Here is a 23,898-nt window from a genome sequence, read left to right on the forward strand (position 1 = left end):
GTCTCACCTTTCTCTCATTCCCTCTTTCACTTGCTCTGCTATTCTTACCTCTTCTTTCATTCCTATAACTCTTTCTCACTCCTACCGGTCTCCTAATCTCTTCTTTCACACTTCTCAACTTGTTCATGATTTATTCTACTTCTTCCTTCATGCATCTCTCTCTCTCTCTCTCTCTTTCTCTGCAAGATACCTACTCTCGCTCAACATTCATCCTTTCAATCAATGCTATCTTCCAAAACTACACCATCTTTCAACCTACTACACTCCCTACTTTTACATTCTCATTCACTTGCCACTCGTTTTCCTCATCCTCAATGATGCTACTCATCTCTCTCAATTGGTATTCACCCATTTCTGAGTTTCTGATATAACTTTGCAGAGGTCCGTTATACTAATTTCTAAATCACAAGGTTCTTCCCATGTCTCTCACCTGCCACATTTCTAACTGCCGGGATGTGTATATGCTGCAATCACCGTATACCACAAAATTCCGTAGTGTGCTGCATATAATGTAGTCCTTAAATGACAAAGGACTCAGTGATAAGCCATTGGCAAACTAAATTACAGCTGCTACCATTATTCGAACACTGCACAAAGAATACTAACAAACTATACTAAAATATTATTATACCAGACTAAATATTACAAATTCTTCAAGTGCAAACTACCCCTGTATTATACATTTTGTCTAGCTTAGATGTAAAGTAAAACTCTAATAAATTATAATAATGAAACTTTTTTTTTTTTTTTTTTTCTCTGCTACCTCATAACATGTCACTATAACCTCACCCTCTGCAAGCAAGACTCCAAAAATTCCACTTAAATCTGCTGGTCACAAAATAATTTTACTCACCTATACTATGAATTCTTGTAGTGGTGTGTGTGTGCATACACTACCATTTCAATTTCAGCAAGAAAGGGAACATCTTTAATTGAATTTAAAACTGCAAATTCAAATTAGGTGCAGTAATTTGTAAGATCAGGCATGTCTCTTAAATTTTTCCCCTAGTCCTTTTTTTTTTTTTTTTTTTCACCAGCATGGAATATGCCTGTTGACCAATTAACAGTCTTCTGGCAAGAAAAACTTGTTCATTTCATTCTGTATTCTATCAGAGTACACCGCAGCTGAGTTTTGGAGAGGAATTATGTGATTTTTATTTGCTCATCTCATACAATGGGTGAGTTTCTTTTCATTTGAAATATCTGTAGAATCATCTAGAAGAAAACCCACTACTGGAGTATTTGATTTCCTCAACTAATTTTTGTTTAACAACATCAGCAATATCTGAAACAAATTCTTTACATTTCATATCATTTTGGTACTCTTTATAACAGCCAAATTCAAATTAGGTCAATAATTTGACTACCAGGCCTTTGAAATTTTGGAAAGTTTCTAAATTGGTTTATTAGAATTATCTTTATAACAGGCTATATTAAAAAGGCACTTCAGGCATTCAAACATATTCAAATCCATCTTTCTTTGGAAGGTGTGTTTCTCAGGTGATATCTAGCCATTTCTATATCAATGCTTTTTTTGTGAAAATTGAATGCATCAAGAATCCTAACTGTCTCCATTTTGAAAGAGCCTTGAAAATCTTGTAGCAATCTTTTCTTTCAACAGTCCCAGGTTATACATTATACATTGTGTTCATAGCACACAACAACTTGAATTCCTTGAGCCATTTGTCGTGAATCTTATTAATAACATAATCTGGTCTCCAACTCATCTCTGCAAAGTAACTGTGCTCCTTAAATAATAACATTAAAAAGTTTTTCATCATGTAAACTGTTCATGTATATAATTACTGCATACATGACTAACTGCATACCTTATAGAATAAGACTATAAATTTGTCTTATTTTGTATTCAAGTTGGCAGTGAAACTGATGAAAATTGGCTTTGTTAAATTATTATTTTTTTAAATATATTTCTGATTTTTATAAGAATGGTAATGATTTATCTAAATAATAGTTATGTAAGTATGCAAGTTATGTAAAATAAAATAGTGTTTGAGAATACTTGATTATTTATTTCAGAATTAGTCTGCAGATGCAGAGTAGGCTTAATTTTATAACAGATTGAGAAATAAATAATGCCACCTGTTGGAATAGATTGGAATTACTTCAGCTTTCATAAACAGCAGCAAAGCATATCTTTGAGAATACCCTTAGGAAAACTAACTTTTGTCAGGGACAAACAGTCTAATCTACAAAGGAATTAACATATTATTACATAAGACACTATCTCCTCATTAAAAACAAAGCTTCTTAATTATATTCATTGGGATCCACTCATTAAATAACTTGATAATAAATTAGATGTTTTTAAATGAAAAAGAAGAAAAATGTGTAAATTATGCAAAAAAATTAAGGCATATATTTTGAGCATTCAGAATGAGGCTGAAAATTCACTCACCACTTGACTCTGACAACTCACTTGTGACAAATGGATTTCTGGAGTACTGAATGAGCTATCTGGTTATCATCGCATCCCATCTTACTATATACATATAGTAAGATGTATTTACATAACAAGCCATTGTGCCCAATGGCTTGTTATGTAAGCCAAGTAAAGTGTACAATAATAGTATGGAAATTTTACTGTCAGGAACATATCTCTGACTTGGATGTCACTGTTCCCAACCTAGCTACCAAGCCAAGGGGCTTCTTTGACCTTCCAAGACATCAATGGCTTGCATATAAGCAAGTCAAAACAGGACATGAGATACAGCTACATACTCTCTAAATAAAAACGTGTGCTAACTCTCTTTCTCTCTCTCTCTCTCTCTGTGTGTATGTGTTTTGACTATGACAGTTTAACTGAAACCATTAAACATATTGTTAGTTATCCTGGAACTCATTATATGGACCACTACAGCTTTGCTATCAGTACAAGGTCAGGCCTCCTTTCGCTGCTATTACAGCCATTACCGTTTGGGGTAAGCTCTCCACTAAGTTCTGGTAAACATACTACAGGAAGAATGGAAACTTCTTTTCCATTCTTCCTATAGTATGGTGAACGGTTGGCGAGTGTTAGTTACATGCAGCTAGGGCCCCTTGCTTTGTGAGCAGGTGTGTTATCTTGCTGATACAAGAAAACACCTATTCCAGACTGTTGTCACCGTGTGTGGGAGGAACAGAATTATCCAAAATGTCATGGTAGACATCAGTGTTTAAAGATCTGGATGCAGAAATCAATGGGCCTAGTCCAAACCAGGAAAAACAGCCCAGATCATTATGCATGCCACCTCCAAATTTCATGGTCGATACAAGACATTCTTGTAAGTATTGTTCACCAAGCATCTGCCAGGTCCAGACATGTCCATCAGATTGCCAGATCGTGTACCGCGATTATCTCTCCACAATCCAATGACTGTATTGTTTGCATCTTTCCAGACAATTCCAGTCATTGGCAGGTGTAATCAAGGACTTGTGAGCTGCAGCATGACCATTACACCCAAGGACAAACATTTCCTTGTGAATAGTTCTGCCACTGGCATTCATTCTAAAGCTCATGGGGAAGTCATTCGCAATGGTTGCTAAGGCTGACTGACAATTTACTGTGACAACATGCTTGAGAGTTTGCTAGTCCCAATTTGTTGGTTTCTTTGGCTTACCAGTTGGGGGAAGGATTTGGTGGTTAAATCATGCTTTTCCACTTCATGATAACCTCCCTGACAGTAGATTAAGATATGTTCAGTGTCACAGAAATCTCTCGGATTTAATGGCCAAACTTGAGCTCTGACTCATGTTCGAACAGACTCATCTCTTTTCATCCACTCAATCTGATGGCTAAGAATGTCTGCACTGCTAATGCCCATACCTATGCTTATATAGCATTGCGGACATATATCTGCATCATATGGGCGAGGGAACATAAATCTATGGAGTGTCCAGTTACTGCAACATAGTGTGTATGTGTGTGTTTATACGTTAATTTACTCGGTTTAAGTACATTTTATTTAGTATTTAATGACTAAAACACCGAGAATTAAAAAAATAGCAGATTTTATTCGGACGACTAGTTTCATTTTTACAGACTTCATCAGGTGCAAAAAACATAGAAATAACCAGCAAGATAACCATACAGGAACTGGCTCTGAACAGTACAAAAAAGCGTTAGCAAATAACTGTTAAGGTTCAAGGTCCTTGATGATTTTAAAAAAGTACTCTCTCTAACTGTATTATTAGGCGTACGTGTGCATTTAAGATCACAAGCATGCCAATATTGGATAGCAGAGCAGAGACAATCTGACAAGTTGTAACTAAGGTTACTGTTGATATGTACAGCGTTAAGGATTATTTCTTTTGATTCTATTATTTTCCTTTCTATTTCATCAAGGAATTTGCGGAAAACCAAACATGGCTAGATAAAGCACTGGCTCGTGTTCTCTTGTAATTTATATCTCTTTGATGTTCCTTGATGCAAAGTTCGATTGATTTTTCCATCTGGCCAAAGTATGGTTTACCACAATTACAGAAAATCTGGTAGACTCCGGGATATTTGAGATTGTTATGCCTAGTCTTTGGCCAACTTAAAAGGGAACGTAGCTTTGGTAGTGTCCTGAAGAAAGTCCATATGTTATATTTTCTTAGAATTTTTGCCAATTTTGGTGTGACAGAGCTGATGTAAGGAATAGAAATGTTCCCTTTAAAAATTGTTGTGTCTTCATTGCGGTGAGGGAGAGGATTGAACAGGAGTTTGTTGATAGTCTTCATTGAGTAGCCATTTAGTTGAAATGTAGTTAGGAGATTGAGTTCCTCATTAAGTTCTTCGTCAGAAAGAAGCAAGCGAGTCCAGTGTCTGAATGTAGAAATAATCCTGAATTTTTGTGGAGGATAGTGGTGGGAGTGGTGGAAGATACCTGTCCGTATGGGTAGGTTTTCTGTAAATAGAAATCTTGAATTTTCCTGCTGAACGGGTCAGTTTGACATCCAGAAAAGACAGTGAACTGTTGACTTCCAACTCAGCTGTAAACTTTATGTTAGGGTGTATATTATTCAAATGGTCTTGGAAGTTCCACAGGGATTCGAGGCCATGTTCCCAAATTAAAAAGATGTCGGCAGTGTAATGTTTCCAAATCTTTGGTTTTAAAGGATGAGAGCCTTTTCTTGAAAATCTTCCATATAGATGTTAGCAAGTTCTGGAGATAAAGGATTTCCCATAGCTAGTTTCGAATTTTGTTTATAGATTGTGTTCTGAAATTTGAAGTATCCAGAATTAACACAGTGTGTGTCAATAAGGCTAAGATCTTCTTAGATACTTTGTCTTTTAATAGTGAAAGAACTTCCTCTGTAGGAACATTTGTAAATAAGGAAATTGTCAAAACTGGTAATGATTTCTGTGTCTTTGATGGTGATATCCTTAAAGCTGTAGACAAAATCCATTGAGTTTTTGATGAAGGATGAAGATTTGCCAGAGAAACATTTTAGAGAAGTGGCAAGATATTTAGAAAGGTTGTACATCAGAGAATCGATACCATCAACTATAGGATGTAATGGGATATTCTCCTTATTGACTTTAGGTAATCCATATAGACAAGGGATCAGTGGATGGAGAGAATGGAGAGAAAGATATAAATTTCTTGGTAATTCCATTGTAGTTCTCAAGAGATTGTTTGTGTGGTTATGAAGTTCTCTAGTAGAATCTCTTTCTAGACTAGAATAAGTGTCAGTTTGTAATAAATCTAGTATCTTGTTGTGATAATCTGCTGTGTTGAGAACAACTGTAGCAGTTCCTTTATCTTCTGGAAGCATGATAATGTCTTTATTATTCTGAAGACATTTAATAGCCTGTCATTCTGAAGAGGTGATGTTGTCTGCAGGAGGTCTAGTGTTGTTAATGGTGAAAATGGATTCAATACGAAGTAAGTTTGCATCTTGCTGGTTATTTCTATGTTTATTGCACCTGAATAAGTCTGTGAAAGATGAAACTAGACATGCGAATAAAATCTGCTTTTATTTTTTAATTCTCTGTGTTCTAGTAATTACTAGTGTTTATTCTTTTCGTACGTCCTGTAATGCAGACAATTTGCTAAATAAATAATTGGTCAGCTACTGGAACAAATCCTAAACCTAACTCAACATCACCAGAGTTCAAAATCAGTACTATCAACATAAGAAGACCTGAATGGCAGAGAAATGTAGCTAGCTAAGGAATTGGATAAGTACCAGATCGATATAATAGGAGTGACTGAAACAAAAAAGACAAAAACTGGTGAGATCTTTCTGAGCAACAAATACAAAATGTTATATTAAGGCAATGACAATCAAGGAAAAGAAGGAGTAGCCATAGCGTTCAACACTAAATATGAGGCTAATCTTCTTGAATGGCAGGAAATTTGAAGTAGAGTGATGTGGGCAAATATCAGAATGGGGGGAGCTGGACAATGAGACTTATTTGTGCCTATTGTCCCACAGAAGGTTCTACTAAAGTAGAAATGGAGGAATTTCTTGAGACTTTAGAGAAAGCAACTGACACAGTGAAAAATGAAAAGTTGGTCCTTGTTGGAGATCTAAATAGCAGAGTAGGAAATGATTGTGAGACATACAAAAATGTTTTGGGAAAATTTGGAGAAAAGAGCAAAGCTAATAATAATGGCAAATATCTGTTGGATTTCTGCTCAGGACATGGTCTGGTTATTACTAACACCATGTTCCAACATAAAAATGTGCACAAATTCACATGGAGAGAAGAGGCCAGGAATAAGAAAAGTCTCATTGACTATGTTATTGTTGATAGTGATGTTTTCTCCCTGGTGCAGAACACCAGAGTGTACAGAGGATTTGAAATTGGAAATGATCACTATTTAGTCTTGAGCAGGATAAAATTGAATTTCATATTGAAAAGAATGACATGTAAGAAAGTTTTAAAGCGAATAAAAGTTGAGCAGCTCTCAGATGTGAACTGTAGACTAAAATACAGAAAGATTATTGAAAAGAAAATGAAAGAGTTTGAGAACAGGAATCAAACCTTGGAGATTCAGTGGCAAACTCTGAAGAAAACATTGATTGATTCTGCCAGAGAGGCATGTGGTGAGGTTGTCTGTAAGGATAAAAAAATCAGAACTCTCTGGTGGACACAGGAAGTTAAAGAGGCAGTGAAGGAAAAGAAGAAAGCATATCAAAAGTTCCTGGCAAATAAGTCAGCTTTTACTCTTACAGAATACAGAGACAAATGTAAGAAAGCTAAACAGTGTATAAAACTAGCTAAACAAAAGTCATGGGAGGACTTTGGCAAGAATATAGAAAATAAATATCAAGAAGGTGGCAAAATATTCTGGAGGTTGTTGAAGAAGCTTAGGAATGGAGGAAAGAGTGCTGTAAAAGGAGTTAGAGATGATAATGGTGACATGAAAACAGGAGAAAAAGATATCCTTGAAGTATGGAGTAATTACTTTGAAAAATTACTAAATGAAACAAGCAGTGATCACAGCACAGTGGTAAAAAACACTGACCAGGCATGCAGTCAGGAATACATATCCATACTTGAAGTAGAAAAAGCCATTAAAGGCTTGAAATGTGGAAAGGCAGCAGTAGTAGATGATATTCGACCAGAAATGCTGAAGTATGGTGGTACAAAAGTCTTACAGTGGCTGCACTGTATAGTTCAGAAAGCCTGGACAGAGGGACGAATTCCCGATGATTGGAGTAGAGCTCTCATAGTACCCATATATAAAAAGGGAAATAAAACTGAATGTGAGAATTACAGAGGTATTTCCCTACTGAGTGTTCCTGGCAAGATCTATGCAAGTATACTTGAGAAACGGTTGAGAAGAATTGTGGAAGAAAAGCTTGGTGAAGAACAAGCTGGATTCAGGCCAAATAGAGGCTGTCAGGATCAGATCTTCACTTTACGACAAATAGTGGAGAAAGCATGGGAATCTAACAAAGATCTGTATTTAAGTTTTGTCGATTTGGAAAAGGCATATGACAAGGTGCCAAGAGAGAAGCTATTCAATACGCTGCAGTTATATGGTGTCAATAGGGCATTATATCAAGCAATAATTAGTCTTTATTTGAGTTGTAAGTCAGCAGTTAGAATTGAAGGAAATACAGGAAGATGGTTTAATGTTAAATGTGGTGTGAGACAAGGATGTACATTATCCCCTCTGTTATTCATTATCTATATGGATCACATTATGAAGGAAAGTTGTATTAAACCTGATATCAAAATTGGAGATGTTAATGTCAGCTGTTTGCTTTATGCGGATGATGTTATACTTCTAAATAAATCCGCTAACATTCTGCAAGATTCTCTGACTATGAATTGCTGTTGTAATAGATATGGTATGAAGGTCAGCAATAAAAAGACAAAGACAATGAAAATAGGCAGAATCATTGAAAATGTCAACTGTGTTGTGAATGGAGAACCTGTGGAACAAGTAAAACATTTCAGCTACTTAGGCACAATTTTTACTGAAGATGGTAAATTAAATATAGAAATAGACAACAGAGAGCCTGTGTAGCTCAGTGCATGTGGCGTTTGCCAACCACCGCGCTTGGCCGCACGAAGGAAGACTTGGTTTCGAGTCTAGTCGGCGACTAGAGGAAATTTTTCTAAGCCTTTTTTCGACCGGTTCCCGAGTTAGTCGATCTCTGGCACGGGCAAGCAGGTTTTTCCTCCCGGAAACTCGGGTTTTTCGTCCTGTAAACTCAAGAAAATCGACCGTAGAACCCACATTATTTCAGACATTAAATATATTGTGTTAGGGTTAGGGACCACGAGATGGCGGCACATTTGAGCCGTCTCTCTTCACTGAGTACCGCTTAATTAGTGATAGCCTTGGGCCATCTATCTCTGATTGGTACCAGTGGAGATTGAACTGCCCACTCAGTCTCCAAAAGTTCGATAGGGCTAAATGGCCTCGCCTACTCCCCGTATACGGGGAATAAAAAGGCGTTAGCTGATTTTTTTTTTTTAAATAGACAACAGAATCAGCAAAGCTGGTATGGTGGGAAGTCAAATGAATAAATTCATATGGAATAAGAGAGAAATTAGTCGGAACACTAAATTAGCTGTATACAAGACAGTGTTCAAACCAGTTTTAACTTATGGATCTGAGAGCTTGGTCAGAAGTAAAACACTTGAACAAAGACTAGAGACCGCAGATATGAGAGTCCTGAGAAAGATTAGAGGCGTGAACAGATGGCATCAATGGCAATATCATATTAAAAATGAGGATATCAGGAAAGAACTTGACATTGTCAGCATCGGAATGCATTAGCAGAGCTAATCTCAGGTGGTATGGTCACTTAAATAGAATGGGAGAGGAAAGATTAGCAAAACAAGTGTTCTCTGCCAGGTTGGCAGAAAAACAACTCAGAGGAAGACCAAGATATAGGTGGATTGATACGGTACGAAGTGCCTTAGACGATAGAAATATAAGATCTGATAATGTTGGAGTCTTGACAAGTAACAGACTGATTTGGAGAAAAATTGTAGATAGGAAGTTAGTAATGTAATTTTTTCATGTAGTTTTGTCATATCCTGTACACCCCTTGAGGGTACATAGCAGGAATTTGATGATGATGATGAGATACCAAGAAATTATATACTTGGTTTAATTCATTATCCATGTGTAAGCAAACAGAGTTTGCACCTGAAATATCTATCAGTACTGGGGTTACTCGTGGCAAAGGTGGTATAAGTTCTCATCGCTTGCCTCAGTATCCCATAATGCAAAGCACATCTCCTTGCAGACATGTATAATGCTTTGCATTAAGTGAAGGGTCACTGCCCAGACCAGTTTCAGACTCCAAAAGTTTTTCACTTGGTTATATTATACATTAAAGATACCAAAAAATTATATATTTGGATTAATCCATTATCCAAGTGTAAGCACACAAAGTTTGTGCCTGAAGTATCTTTCAAGATTTCTTGGTATCTTTAATTTATAATATAACCAAGTGAAAGACCATCAACAACTATCTATCTCTAATCCAGAGTATTTTTAATATAAGGTGTGACACCTTTTGGCAACTGGTATATGGAAATATGACTTCTCCATCACTTTCACCTCAGTATCACCACTTCTGGGTCTGGCTCGCACTGATGGGACCTCAATAAAGGTCTAAACCGGTCTAGGCCCTTCCCATAATGCATAACGTTATACATGTCCACAAGGAGATGTGTTTTGCATTATGGGAGATATTAAGACAAAGAGTGATGAGAGCTTGGTCCACCTTTACCACGAGTTTCCTCAGTCCTGAAGATACTTCAGGTGCAAACTTTGTTTGCCTGCACTTGGATAAAGGTTTAAACTAAATTTATTATAATCTAACCAAGTGGGAAAAAACTTCCAACATCTTTCTCTAAATCCAGAGTAACTGAATAATAAAGTGAGACACCTTTTGGCGACTCATATAGGTAAATATGACTTCTCCATTGCTTCCACCTTCGTATCACCACCTCTGGGTCTGGCTCCCACTGACGAGACCTCAATAAAGGTTGAAACCAGTCTGGGTAGTGGCCCTTCCCTTAATGCATAGCATTATACATGTCTGCAAGGAGATTTGCTTTGCATTATGGGAGATACTAAGACAAAGAGTGATGAGAGCTTGGTCCTCCTTTACCACGAGTTGCCTCAGTCCTGAAGATACTTCAGGCGCAAACTTTGTGTGCTTACACTTCGATAATGGATTAAACCAAGTATATATTTCTTGGTATCTTTAATTTATAATATAACCAAGTAAAAAACTTTCAACAACTCTCATTGACTATGTTATTCTTGATAGTGATGTTTTCTCCCTGGTGCAGGACACTATTGTACACAGAATTTGAAATTGGAAGTGATCACTATTTAGTCTTGAGCAAAATGAAATTGAATTTCACATTGAAAAGAAGAATATGTAAGAAAGTTTTAAAGCGAATAAAAGTCGAGCAGCTCTCAGATGTGAACTGTAGACTGAAATACACAAACATTATTGAAGAAAAAATTAAGGAGTTTGAGAACAGGAACCAAACCTTGGAGATTCATTCGAAAGCCTTGAAGAAAACATAAATTGATTCAGCCAGAAAGGCATGTGTGTTACGTTGTCTGCAAGGATAGAAAACTCAGAACTCCATGGTGGACACAGGAAGTTAAAGAGGCAGAGAAGGAAAAGAAGAAAGCATATCAAAAGTTGCTGTCAAATAAGTCAGCTTGTGCTCTTAGAGAATATAGAGACAAATGCAAGAATGCTAAACACTGTGTAAAACTATCTAAACAAAAGTCATGGGAGGACTTTGGCAAGAATATAGAAAATAAATATCAAGAAGGTGGCAAAATATTCTGGAGGTTGTTGAAGAAGCTTAGGAATGGAGGAAAGTGTGCTGTAAAAGGAGTTAGAGATGATAAAGGTGACTTGAAAATGGGAGAAAAAGATATCCCTGAAGTATGGAGTAATTACTTTGAAAAATTGCTAAATGAAACAATCAGTGACATAACAGTGGGGAAAAAACTCTGATCAGGCATGCAATCAGGAATACATATCCATACTTGAAGTAGAAAAGGTCATCAAAAGCCTGAAATGCAGGCTTTTGATTGCTTTTAGCAAAATAGATGATATTCGACCAGAAAGGCTCAAGTATGGAGGTATAAAAGTCTTACAGTGGCTGTACTGCATATTTCAGAAGGCCTGGACAGAGGGAAGAATTTCAGATGATTGGAGTAGCACTTTCATAGTACACATATATAAAAAGGGAAATAAAACTGAATGTGAGAATTGCAGAGGCATTTCATTACTGAGTATTCCTGCTAAGATTTATGCAAGTATACTTGAGAGAAGCTTGGTGAAGAACATGCTGGATTCAGGCCAAATAAAGGCTGTCAGGATCAGATTTTCACTTTCCGAAAAATAGTGGAGAAATCATGGGAATATAACAAAGATCTGTATTTAAGTTTTGTAGATCTAGAAAAGGCATATGACAAAGTGCCAAGAGAGAAGCTATTCAAAACGCTACAGTTGTATGGTGTTAGTGAGATATTATATCAAGCAATACTTAAGTCTTTATTTGAGTTGTAAGTCAGCAGTTAAAATTGAAGGAAGTACAGGAAGATGGTTTAATGTTAAATCTGTGTTATTCATTATCTATTTGGATTACACTGAAGGAAAGTGGTATTAAATATAATAAACCTGATATCAAAATTGGTAACTGGTAATTAATTTACGGAATTGACAACGCATATAAAGTAAATTAATTAAAGATAACTTTAATGAATCACTTCTATATTTCGGCAATGTCACATTGCCATCTTCGGGAACATAAAGATATGGTATGTGCACTAAGGAACTAACAAAGCAAATGAGGAAGAAAATAAGAACTAATTTTGTTCCTAAAGTCCTAATGGTGCCCTCTTGCGGGCTAATTTGGTAGTCTTGGCAGTTGGGCTGAAGTTCTCAAAATGAAAGTCTCCCAAATTTGGGGCAGTTTCATGCACCCAAATTTGTTGAGGTTAGGAACGTTTTTTAGAGCTGCTGATGATTCTTTGAATAGTCTTTCGTATTTAAACTTGCTGCGATGGATTATTTTTGTCTTCTTCCAACGAATTTTATGGTGGGTATCTAAGGCATGGTCTGCCAGCCCAGAGCGGCTGTACTGGTGAAACCGGATGTAGTCTTGGTGTTCTGAAATCCTGATATTTGTTGTTCTGCCTGTTTGGCCAAAGTAGGACAATTTGCAGCTGCAAGGGACCTGGTATACACCAGGTAGGTCTAGGGGAAGTGGTTGGTCTTTGGTAGAGCGGATAAGGGATGCCAACTTTTTATATGGTCTGTAACAGGAAGTAAGGTCATATTTTTTGAGGATATTAGTTATTTTTTCAGAGGTGCCCTGGATGTAGGGGATAGTGATAGACTTGGTGTAGTCTTTATTGTGGAGGGGGGGAGGGGGGTTGTGGTTTACAGGTTTTAGTATTTTTTGGATTTTTTTGGGGTTGTAGCCATTGGCTAAGAAAGTGTTGAGGATGTGGTTTAGTTCCATAGTCAGGGCCTTGTCATCTGAGCAGATTAATTTTGCCCTGTTATATAGTGTTTTTATCACCCCATATTGTTGTGAGGGGGGGGGGGTGGGATTGCTGGTGAATGTATCTGCCAGTGTGGGTGGGTTTTCTGTAAACAGAGAAAACCAAAGATCCATCAAGCTGGCGGGTGATTAAAGTGTCTAGGAAGGGGAGGGTGTTGTTTTCCTCTTTTTCTAAGGTGTACTGGACTCTGGGATGTTGGTTGTTTAAGTGTGTTAGGAAGGAGTGGAGTGTATCTGAGCCATGTGGCCAAATAGCAAACACATCATCCACATAACGAAGCCAAATAGTGGGTTTTTGTGGGGCGGAGTTTAAGGCTTTCTCTTCAAATGTCTCTATAAAGAAATTGGCCAAGGGTGGGGAAAGTGGTGAACCCATGGCTGTCCCCTCTATCTGTTTGTAGAACTTTCCTTGCCAAACGAAATAGCCTGAGTTCATTGTGAACTGAAATAGGGCTGAGATATCGGGAGGAAACTTGGCTTGGATGAGCTCAAAGGTTTCTTTGAGTGGGACATTAGTGAATAGGGAGGAGACGTCAAAACTGACCATTATGTCAGTGTGTTGGAGTGTGAGGTTTTCTATACTGGCTTTAAAGTGGGCCGAGTTTTTTATGTTTGATGGTGTGTTGCCAGTGTAGTGTGTGAGCATTTTGGCTAAATGTTTGGCTAATTTATATGTGGGGGAATCAATGCCATCCACTATGGGACGTAATGGCACATTTTGTTTATGTATTTTTGGGAGTCCATATAATCGGGGGGGTCTAGAGTTATAAGGTTTAAGTTTGTTGGTGACTTCCACAGGCCAAGAAGTGACTTCCTTAAGGAGTCTGTGGATAGTTCTGATCTGAGAGTTGGTAGGATTATATTCAATGGGGAGGTAAGTATTACGGTCTCGTATTAAAGAATTTAGCTTACCTTTGTAGTCTTTTTGATTGAGTACCACAGTGGCGCTTCCCTTATCAGCTTTGGTGATTACTATTTTTTTTGTTGTTTTTTAATTCTTGTAGGGCTGTATATTCGTTTTTGGATAAGTTGGATTTTGGAGGTTTGGCTTTCGTGAGAACACCGACTACATCCGCTCTACCAAAGACCAACCACTTCCCCTAGACCTACCTGGTGTATACCAGGTCCCTTGCAGCTGCAAATTGTCCTACTTTGGCCAAACAGGCAGAACAACAAATATCAGGATTTCAGAACACCAAGACTACATCCGGTTTCACCAGTACAGCCGCTCTGGGCTGGCAGACCATGCCTTAGATACCCACCATAAAATTCGTTGGAAGAAGACAAAAATAATCCATCGCAGCAAGTTTAAATACGAAAGACTATTCAAAGAATCGTCAGCAGCTCTAAAAAACGTTCCTAACCTCAACAAATTTGGGTGCATGAAACTGCCCCAAATTTGGGAGACTTTCATTTTGAGAACTTCAGCCCAACTGCCAAGACTACCAAATTAGCCCGCAAGAGGGCACCATTAGGACTTTAGGAACAAAATTAGTTCTTATTTTCTTCCTCATTTGCTTTGTTAGTTCCTTAGTGCACATACCATATCTTTATGTTCCCGAAGATGGCAATGTGACATTGCCGAAATATAGAAGTGATTCATTAAAGTTATCTTTAATTAATTTACTTTATATGCGTTGTCAATTCCGTAAATTAATTACCAGTTATGTCTAACCAACGTATAAGTCTTACTACTTGATATCAAAATTGGCTATGTTAATGTCAGCTATTTTCTTTATGCAGATGATGTTATACTTTTAAATAAATCTGGTACAAGTCTGCAAGATTCTCTAACTAAATTGAATAACTGTTGTAATAGATATGGTATGAAAGTCAGCAATAACAAGACAAACACAATGAAAATAGGCAGAAGCATTGAAAATGTCAACTGCATTGTGAATGAAGAACCTATAGAACAAGTAAAACATTTCAGCTTCTTAGGCACGATTTTTACTGAAGATGGTAAATTAAATGTGGAAATAGACAACAGAATCAACAAAGCTGGTATGGTAGGAAGTCAACTGAATAAATTTATATCGAATAAGAGAGAAATTAGTCAAAAATTAGCTAAATTAGCTCATTTTAGCTGTATACAAGACAGTTCAAACCAACTTTAACTTATGGATATGAGAGCTGGGTTAGAAGTAAATCACTTGACCGCAGATATGAGAGTTCTGAGAAAGATTAGGGGTGTGAACAGATGGCTTCAATGTCAACATCATATTAAAAACAAGGATATTAGGAAAGAACTTGACATTGTAAGCATCCAGGAATGTGTTAGCAGAGCTAATCTCAGGTGATATGGTCACTTAGATAGAATGGGCGAGGAAAGATTAGCAAAACAAATGTTCCCTGCCAAGTTGGCAGGAAAAAGATGGAAGACCAGGATATAGGTGGATTGATATGGTAAAAAGCCTTAGAAGATAGAAATATAAGATCTGATAATGTTGGAATCTTGACAGGTAACAAATTGATTTGGAGGAAAATTTTTGATAGGAAGTTAGTAATGAGGTAAATTTTGCATGTAGTACTATCATATCCTTGAGGATATGGCACACCCCTTGAGGGTACATGTCAGGAATTTGATGATGATGATGATGATAAATGGTCTTTTAATGACAAGCCACTTGGCTTCTTGTAAAGCTGTTTTACTCAGCGATAGGGTCGATAATCATATTTCCAGATATGTTGTATTTGTTGATGCATGTTCTGTGGCTGGTTGTCTGTTTTCTTGTGAACATCTGTGTTACATCTGTACTAGCTAATTCCCTTTGGGTTCAAAAGTCCTTTGAAGTGTTCCTCACTTCTTGTGCAGAATTCTAACTGAACTTTTTTCAAAAGATGTCGTTAAGATTATGTTCAAACTATGGATTAAATTTCAGATTGTTACCAGATATGACAAAATAAACAAAGAGAATATGTAAATTTACAATTAAAGGGGAAAATTACATTATAGAATCGGTTTTTAGCAAGTAATCTAGCATCCTGTTTATTTCGACACATGCTTTCTAATGCTATCTATGATATACTTCTTTTATTATGTTTCTTGATACATCTGTTTTTGACCTGTTTTGAAGCATTTAATTTTCTTAGTAGTACCTCTTTAGAAATATCTATTACATACAAAATATAAATTTAAAGATTTCAAAAAATTATATTCTTGGTTTAATGATTTATCCAAGTGTAAGAAGTATCTTCTTATATGCGCATGACTTCACACCAGTTGCCTTACTATCCTATAATGCAAAGCACACTGCTTTCAGACATGTACAGTGCTTTGCCCTATGGGAAGGGTCACATTTTCCTCTGTGTACAAGTAGTCCAGTTGTGAAGATATTTTAGTGCCATGTGTGGACAAGTGATTAAGGAAAAAAAATTTAGTCTGTTGATATGTTTCTTAAAGAGTGGGAGATTGTACTCTGTGATGAACAACAGTATGAGGAAGATCGTTCCAAAGAATAGAGGTGGATGGAATGAAGGAAGCTGATGAGAAGTTAGAATGTTTGGAGCTGGACAGTGTATGCTCTAGTTCTTATGTGGTTAGAAGAAAGTGGATAAATGGAAGCAGTCAATTCAGAGAAGCAAAGGCACAGCACTGAAACAGAGAGCCTATGATAAAGTGATTTTAAGGGAGTCTAGGATCATCTGTTAAGCTGATTGTACTCTTCTTAATATCATTAAGAATTCTTAGAGAGATCTTGGGTGCTCTATCCCAAATGTGGGAACACTACTCCATAGTTAGTCAGATCTGAGCCGTATAAAGTATTAGGAGTTGAGAGGAAGAGAAGTAATTTTTAAAACAGGTTTTTTAGAGGCTGAGAAGGCTATTCAGGTAATATGTTTGTGTCAAGATAAATTACATGTGAGATTTAACCCAAAAAGAGAAAGTTGATTTTGAAAGGAAATTGGAGCATTATCAAAAATTAGAGTGGTGAGGTAAGATTTTTCTTACAGGTAATAAGGCAGGCTTGAGTATTTTTAGTATTGAAATTTACTAAGGTATCTTTGTCCCATTTGCAGATGTTCAGGAGATCAGTGTTCAAGTCATGGTTATGGAAGATCTTGAGGCATCCGACATTAGAGTACTGCAGAATTTATTGAATGAGGAACAGGAATGCAGAGTACTGGCAAAGCTGTGAATAGGATTTGAAGTCTGAAAAAGGAATTCATTCTAAAGGAGGAAAAGCATAGGTGAGAGTACAGAATCCTAAGGCACCCCAGCATTGATGGGTGAAATCGGATGAGAAGAAGTCATCCACCATGACACAATGAATGACCCATGTGGAAGCTAGCAATCCAATCACGGAGCATAGAAGGGAGGCTATAAGATGGCAATTTGTTCAACAGATCTTGTTGAAATAAACAATGATAACATGGGTTTCTCCAAATCTTTCCATGGACTGTGTGGGTGAGATTAGCTTGAGGTTGGCTGTAGAATGAGAATTGTGGAATCCATTTATAATTTATAGTCTAGCCAAGTGAAAAAACTTTCAACATTCAAAATAGTTATTCAGTAATTTCTTAATAATGGGTATAATATACTCATTTAAACCAAGGACTGATGTGAAATTGTATTTACACATCAGTCCTTGGTTACACACCATGAGAAATAGTTGAGTTTTTCCACTTGGTTATATTATAAATTAAAGATGCCAAGAAATTATATTCTTGGTTTCAGCCTTTATTCAAGTGTAAGCAAACAAAGTTTGCACATGAAGTAACTCCATGACTGGGCAACTTGTATATAGAGGCCAAGACTTCATATCAGTTGCCTTAGTACCCCATAATGTAAGGCATATCCTTACAAACATGTATAATGCTATAGGAAGGGCCACTACCCAGACTGGTTTCAAACTTTATTGAAGTATCATCAGTGGCGGCCAGACCCAGAAGTGATACCAAGGTTGAAGTAATGCAGAAGTCTTATTTCCATACACAAGTAGCCAAACAGTGTCACACCTTATTACTAAAATACTCTGGATTAGAGATAGATGTTGAATGTTTTTCCACTTGGTTATGCAGGTGTCCCCCGCTTTATTCGATTAACTGGTTCTATGAAATAATCTCGTAACATGAAATTGCGTAAAGTTGCGTTGAATTGAGCATGGGTGAGATAGGGATAGGGGTTTCTTCAGAAGGATAAAAAAATGAAAACTTTACACCTGTGAGCAAAAGAAATTTTAATGAATGAATTATTTAAACTTAAACAAAACACACAAATTTTGTCATTTCGTTGAGATTGAACACTTGCTGAGGCAAATAACCATGTTCCTGAATTACACTTAGAAATTTTGCTGGAAAGTTATCAGCAGCAACAACATCTGCTCCCTCAGCCTCGCCAGTCAGCTTGAGATTATGGAATCCATGTCGCACCTTGAAACGTTCAAACCACCCTGCACCTAAAGTTGCAGCAAAAGATGCAACTTTAGGATCAGGATCTATAGCATTCAAATCATCAAACAAACTTTTCGCTTTAGCCTGGATAATCAAGGTGGATAATGGAACAGCACATTGATTTTCATGTTCAATCCATTGGGCCAACATCCTTTCCAATTTCTCCATAATTGGTGCCCTTATCTGTGTTATCTTAGTTGTCGACATTCTTGTCACACATTTACAACTTTCTTTTATTTTCTCTGCTTGATTTCTTATTGTTCCTAAAGTTGATTCTGAAATTCCTGTAGCTCTGACTATGTTGACTGTGCGCTCATTACATTCATACCTCTTTATAACTTCTAATTTTTCCTCCAGTGTTATAGTTTTTCTCTGTTTTTTAGTCTTGGAAGTATTTTGATCACAATTACCTCTTTTTTTTCCATAATGTTTGCATTGCAGAAGCTCTAACAATGGAGCTTACTACTTACTAGTTCTACACCTTCTGTGAGCCTGACATGCAGCACGATGCCACTTGTCAAAGCGGTGCACGCACAGTCACGTGACCATGCACAGAGTGACTGCAAAATCGCTACCGGTTGCGATTTTTTAAATGAACTTTTTAAACTCGCATTATAGTGAAAATGCGTAAAGTGAGATCACGTATAACGATGGATACCTGTATTATAAATGAAAGATGCCAAGAAATTATATTCCTGGTTTCACTCTTTATCTAAGTGTAAGCTTTCAAAGGAAAAACTTTCAACATCTATCTCTAATGTGGAGTATTTTAGTAATAAGGTGTGACACCTTTTGGTGACTTATATATAGAAATATGACTTCTGCATTATTTGGTATTACTTCTGGGTCTCGCTCCCACTGATGAGACCTCAATAAAGGTCGAAACCAGTCTGGGTAGTGGCCCTTCCCAAAATACACATCATTATACATGTCTGTAAGGATATGTGCATTGGATTATGGGATACTAAGGCAATTGATGTGAAGTTGTTAGCCTGTATATATGAGTTGCCCAGTAATGAAGTTACTTCATGCTCAAACTTTGTTTGTTTACACTTGGATAAAGGATGAAACCAAGAATATAATTTCTTGGCATCTTTAATTTACAGTGTGAGAAAGATGATGATGAAGATGAAACATGCTGTCTTTTGTTGTGGAACCTTAGGTTCAAATCCCAACTAAGATGCAAGGACTTTTATAGGGCTTTTTTAAATGAATGTGAGTTAGCTGGTCTTATATAGACATCTTGGTTTTTCTTTGTGTATCAAAGAATGCATCTTTGATACACAAAGCACGCTATGAAGATGGGATTAGTTGCCTCATAACATCATTATATAGATTTTTATGAAGTTTGGTTACTCAGCCATGATATGATCTTGCAGTTTAAGGTGAAAATGAAATTGATATGCAAAATAGATATGCTCAACACTCTGCAGTATCTAAGGCATACTCTTGTAACTTCTTGATATTATTTCCTGTTCCTATTTGTAACCTTCATCAACTCTTTATATAGAAAACTTCCAACTTTTGATAGTTTATTTCTTTAAGATGTGTAATAATTATATCTCCCTTCTCCTCAATTCCTACCATCCTTCAGGATTGTTGTTTTAATTTGTTTCAGCCATTTGAATATTTTGCTTCTGTATGATTAGCAAACAAATTTTAGAATGAACGAATTATAAGCTTAATATTTTTTCAGATGGAGGTACAAGGGACAAAGAGGAAATTTATGCCTTAGATAGCTGTTTGGAGCTGCCAAAGAAAGGTACTAATGTCCTGGTTCAAGTATCATCCGTGTTCACTCCTGGACATTTTTTTGTTATATTTCCCTATGGTTGTGTTCCTGTAGAAGAATTATGTGAAAGAAGTAAGTGATGCCTTTATTCTGAATTCAGTTTAATTTGTTTAATTTAATAGATCCACTTAACAATAATAATATATGATTTAATAATTTTCTTTGCAAAAGTTTTGTATATTTACTTTTTCTGCATGCAGTTTCTAGTGCATTCAGACAAGTGCAAATTCAAAATATGTGCTAAACACGGCATTGAGTCAGGGCTGGTTCTCACCATTTTTTTAGAACTGATTGTTGAATTGTAAAAGTTTAGAGTTCTTAAGTTCATTCTTTAAACAAAAACCTTAAGATACTTTCATTTTTCATGTGAAAAATGAAAATATTAGAACTGAGGAGCTTGACATTATTGGCATTCAAGAATGTGTGATCCACACTAATCTAAGTTTATGGGCTCCCTGAAAATTCATCAAAAAAGCAAGTTGTTGAATGAACAGTTCATTAAACAACAATATAATGAATGACAATTCATTGAACAACAAATTTCACAAGAAAAGTAATTGATTGGAAAAACAATTCAGTAATTTTCAGTGAACTTCTTTCATCATAATTCATTAAAAAAAGTAATATTCTTGTGAAATATTGTTTTAAAGTTTTTGATAACAATACCTAATATTACTTTACATGCAGGCAACAAAAGTAAGTGGGCATTAAGATTTTAATGATTATTTTGTTGTATTTTAGAATGTTATTCTGTAAGTGAACCCACTGTTTCATGGTGTGAATAGTGATTTATATCTAGACAAAAGATTGTTTTCTATCTAATTTTCACAAAACAAGAATGATCAGATTGAAATCAAAATTGACAAATTTCAATATAGATCTTAACTAAAATATCATTAAATTTTATCCAGCCAGAGTGAAATTTATCATCATCATCAAATTCCTGACATGTACCCTCAAGGGGTGTACAGGATATGATAGTACTACATGAAAACCTTATATCATTACTAACTTCCTATCTACAATTTTTCTCCAAATCAATCTGTTCACTGTCAAGACTCCAACATTATCAGATCTTATATTTTTGTCTTCTAAGGCACTTTATACTGTATCAATCCACCTATATCTTCCTTTTCCTCTGGGTCCTTTTCCTGCCAACCTGACAGAGAACACCTGTTTTACTAATCTTAAATCTCCCATTCTGTTTAAGTGAACACCTGAGATTAGCTCTTCTAACACATTCCTGAATGCTAACTATGTCAAGTTCTTTCCTAATATCCTCATTTTTTAATATGATATTGCCATTGATGCCAACTGTTCATACCCCTAATCTTTCTTGGGACTCATCTCTCTAGTCTTTGGCGAAGAGTTTTATTTCTAACCCAGCTCTCAGATTGATAAGTTAAAATTGGTTTGAACACTGTCTTGTATACAGCTAATTTAGTGTTTTGACTAATTTCTCTCTTATTCCATATAAATTTATTCAGCTCACTTCCTACCATACCAGCTTTGTTGATTCTGTTGTCTATTTCCATATTTAATTTACCATCATCACTAAAAATCGTGCCTAAGTAGCTGAGATGTTTTACTTGTTTTATAGGTTCTCCATTCACAACGCAGTTGACATTTTCAATGCTTCTGCCTATTTTCATTGTCTTTGTCTTGTTATTGCTGACTTTCATACTATATCTATTACAACAGTTATTCAATTTAGCCAGGGAATCTTGCAAACTTGTACCAGATTTATTTAAAAGTATAACATCATCCGCATAAAGGAAATAGCTAAGCTTAACATCTCCAATTTTTTTATTGGATTTAATACCACTTTCTTTCATAATGTGATCCATATAGACAATGAATAAGAGAGGGGATAATATACATCCTTGTGTGACACCAGATTTAACATTAAACCATCTTCCTGCACTTCTTTGAATTCTAACTGCTGACTTTCAACTGAAATACTAATTCTGTTGTGATTCAGTTTTAGTTTACGATAGGCTCACTTTTATTGGAAAATTTGACACAGATGTTTCGAAATGACATTAGTAATCTCACTCTGCATAGTACATAATGCTCAAGTATCGAGGTATAAAAGAGTCTTACAGTGGCTGCACTGCACAGTTCTGAAGGCCTGGACGGATGGACGAATTCCAGATGATTGGAGTAGAGTTCTCATAGTATCCATATATAAAAAGGGAAATAAAACTGAATGTGAGAATTACATTTCCATACTGAGTATTCCTGGTAAGATTTATGCAAGTATTTGAGAAACAGTTGAGAAGGATTGTGGAAGGGAAGCTTGGTGAATAACAAGCTGGATTCAAGCCATATATAAGCTGTCAGGATCAGATTTTCACTTTACGAGAAATAGTTGAGAAATCATGGGAATATAACAAAAATCTGTATTTAAGTTTTATAGATCTGGAAAAGGTATATGACAAGGTGCCAAGAGTAAAGCTATTCAAAATGCTACAGTTATATGATATCAATGGGGCATTATATCAAGCAATACTTAGTATAATGCCCCATTGATATTGATCCTTGAGCTCCTCACATCTGACGGTAATTGAACCTAAGATACTCCTTCCCCAGGCATATGGTTGCGAAGTGCACAGGCACTAGGCTAACTCTGCAGACTATATATATATATATATATATATATATATATATATATTTTCATTTTTCTAAATTAACTGACTTAAAACCCAAGAATTATAACACAATGACATTTATTTGAAAAAACGCAACATGTTTCGTCAAGAATGACTTCATCAGGTGATAAGAACATAGAAAGATATTAAAAGACACTGAAATTAACATTGACACACTCTAAAGCTATACAATTATAAAGCCATAATATTCGACTGTAAAATACAGTTATTATGAGCTTGAACTACAGTCCGAGTTAAAGTTCTATTGTTGTACACCTGTGCGTGTGGAATCACGCGATCTCCAGTATCTAATAGTAGAGTTGAAAGAGTCAGGCAAATTATAGCCAAGATTATTATTCAAATGAAAAGAGTCCAAGGTGATTTCTTTTGACTCGACAATGCGGCGCTCCATCTCATCATGGCAGATGTGTAGGTTTGAAGTTGATGTCCAATTTATTTCATGTTGGTGGCCCTCGTTGTTCGTGTTTATTGTGTTATAATTCTCGGGTTTTAAGTCAGTTAATTTAGAAAAATGAACATATACCAACCCCGAGTTAATAGTACTAATCATATATATATATATAATGAAGTTACTAACCTTCATAATACATAAAATGATATAAAAGTATAAAAAAGCTTCATAATATCAATGTCATTCTAAAGAAAATTCGCAAATAACAAAAGTCAGCTGTGCAAATAACCATGTAAAACATAACACGTTTACCAACATGTTATGTTTTACATGTTTTACAACAAAAAGAAAAAGAAAAATAATTCATTATTAATTTTAATAAGTACAATAAATTTCTTAGTACTTTCACAAATATATTCAAAGAAATAAGCCTGAAAAAATAAAGAAACAGAAAGGGACAGTGGCAAGTTGCATTTTATAGCCCATTGACTGTCCTTACATGATGATTTTGTTTTTTTAACCTTCAATATGTCTGCACTGATTGATACAGTCAACTCTTACTATAGCAAACTCTCAGGGCCATAGGAACAGTTTGTTATGGTGGATAGTTTGCTATAGGAAATTTGCACAGTACTGTTTGTAC

The 23,898-nt window shown here is 36.0% G+C and overlaps 1 protein-coding gene across 2 annotated transcripts in view; it reads left to right on the forward strand.

Annotated features, from left to right (window-relative positions):
• Positions 1 to 23,898, forward strand: part of LOC150098343 (uncharacterized) — a 554,092-nt gene that overhangs the window by 433,936 nt on the left and 96,258 nt on the right. For both annotated transcript variants that reach the window (XM_090404722.1, XM_090404723.1), the window contains one exon: positions 20,097 to 20,264. In XM_090404722.1, the coding sequence (XP_090260848.1) occupies positions 20,097 to 20,264 (168 nt within the window). The remainder of the gene's footprint in view (positions 1 to 20,096; positions 20,265 to 23,898) is intronic.

Source organism: Typopeltis vanoorti, chromosome 15 (assembly GCF_054136105.1).
Source record: "Typopeltis vanoorti isolate ZY-2024b chromosome 15, IOZ_Tvanoo_1.0, whole genome shotgun sequence".
In the NCBI taxonomy this organism is placed as follows: Eukaryota; Metazoa; Arthropoda; class Arachnida; order Uropygi; family Thelyphonidae; genus Typopeltis; species Typopeltis vanoorti.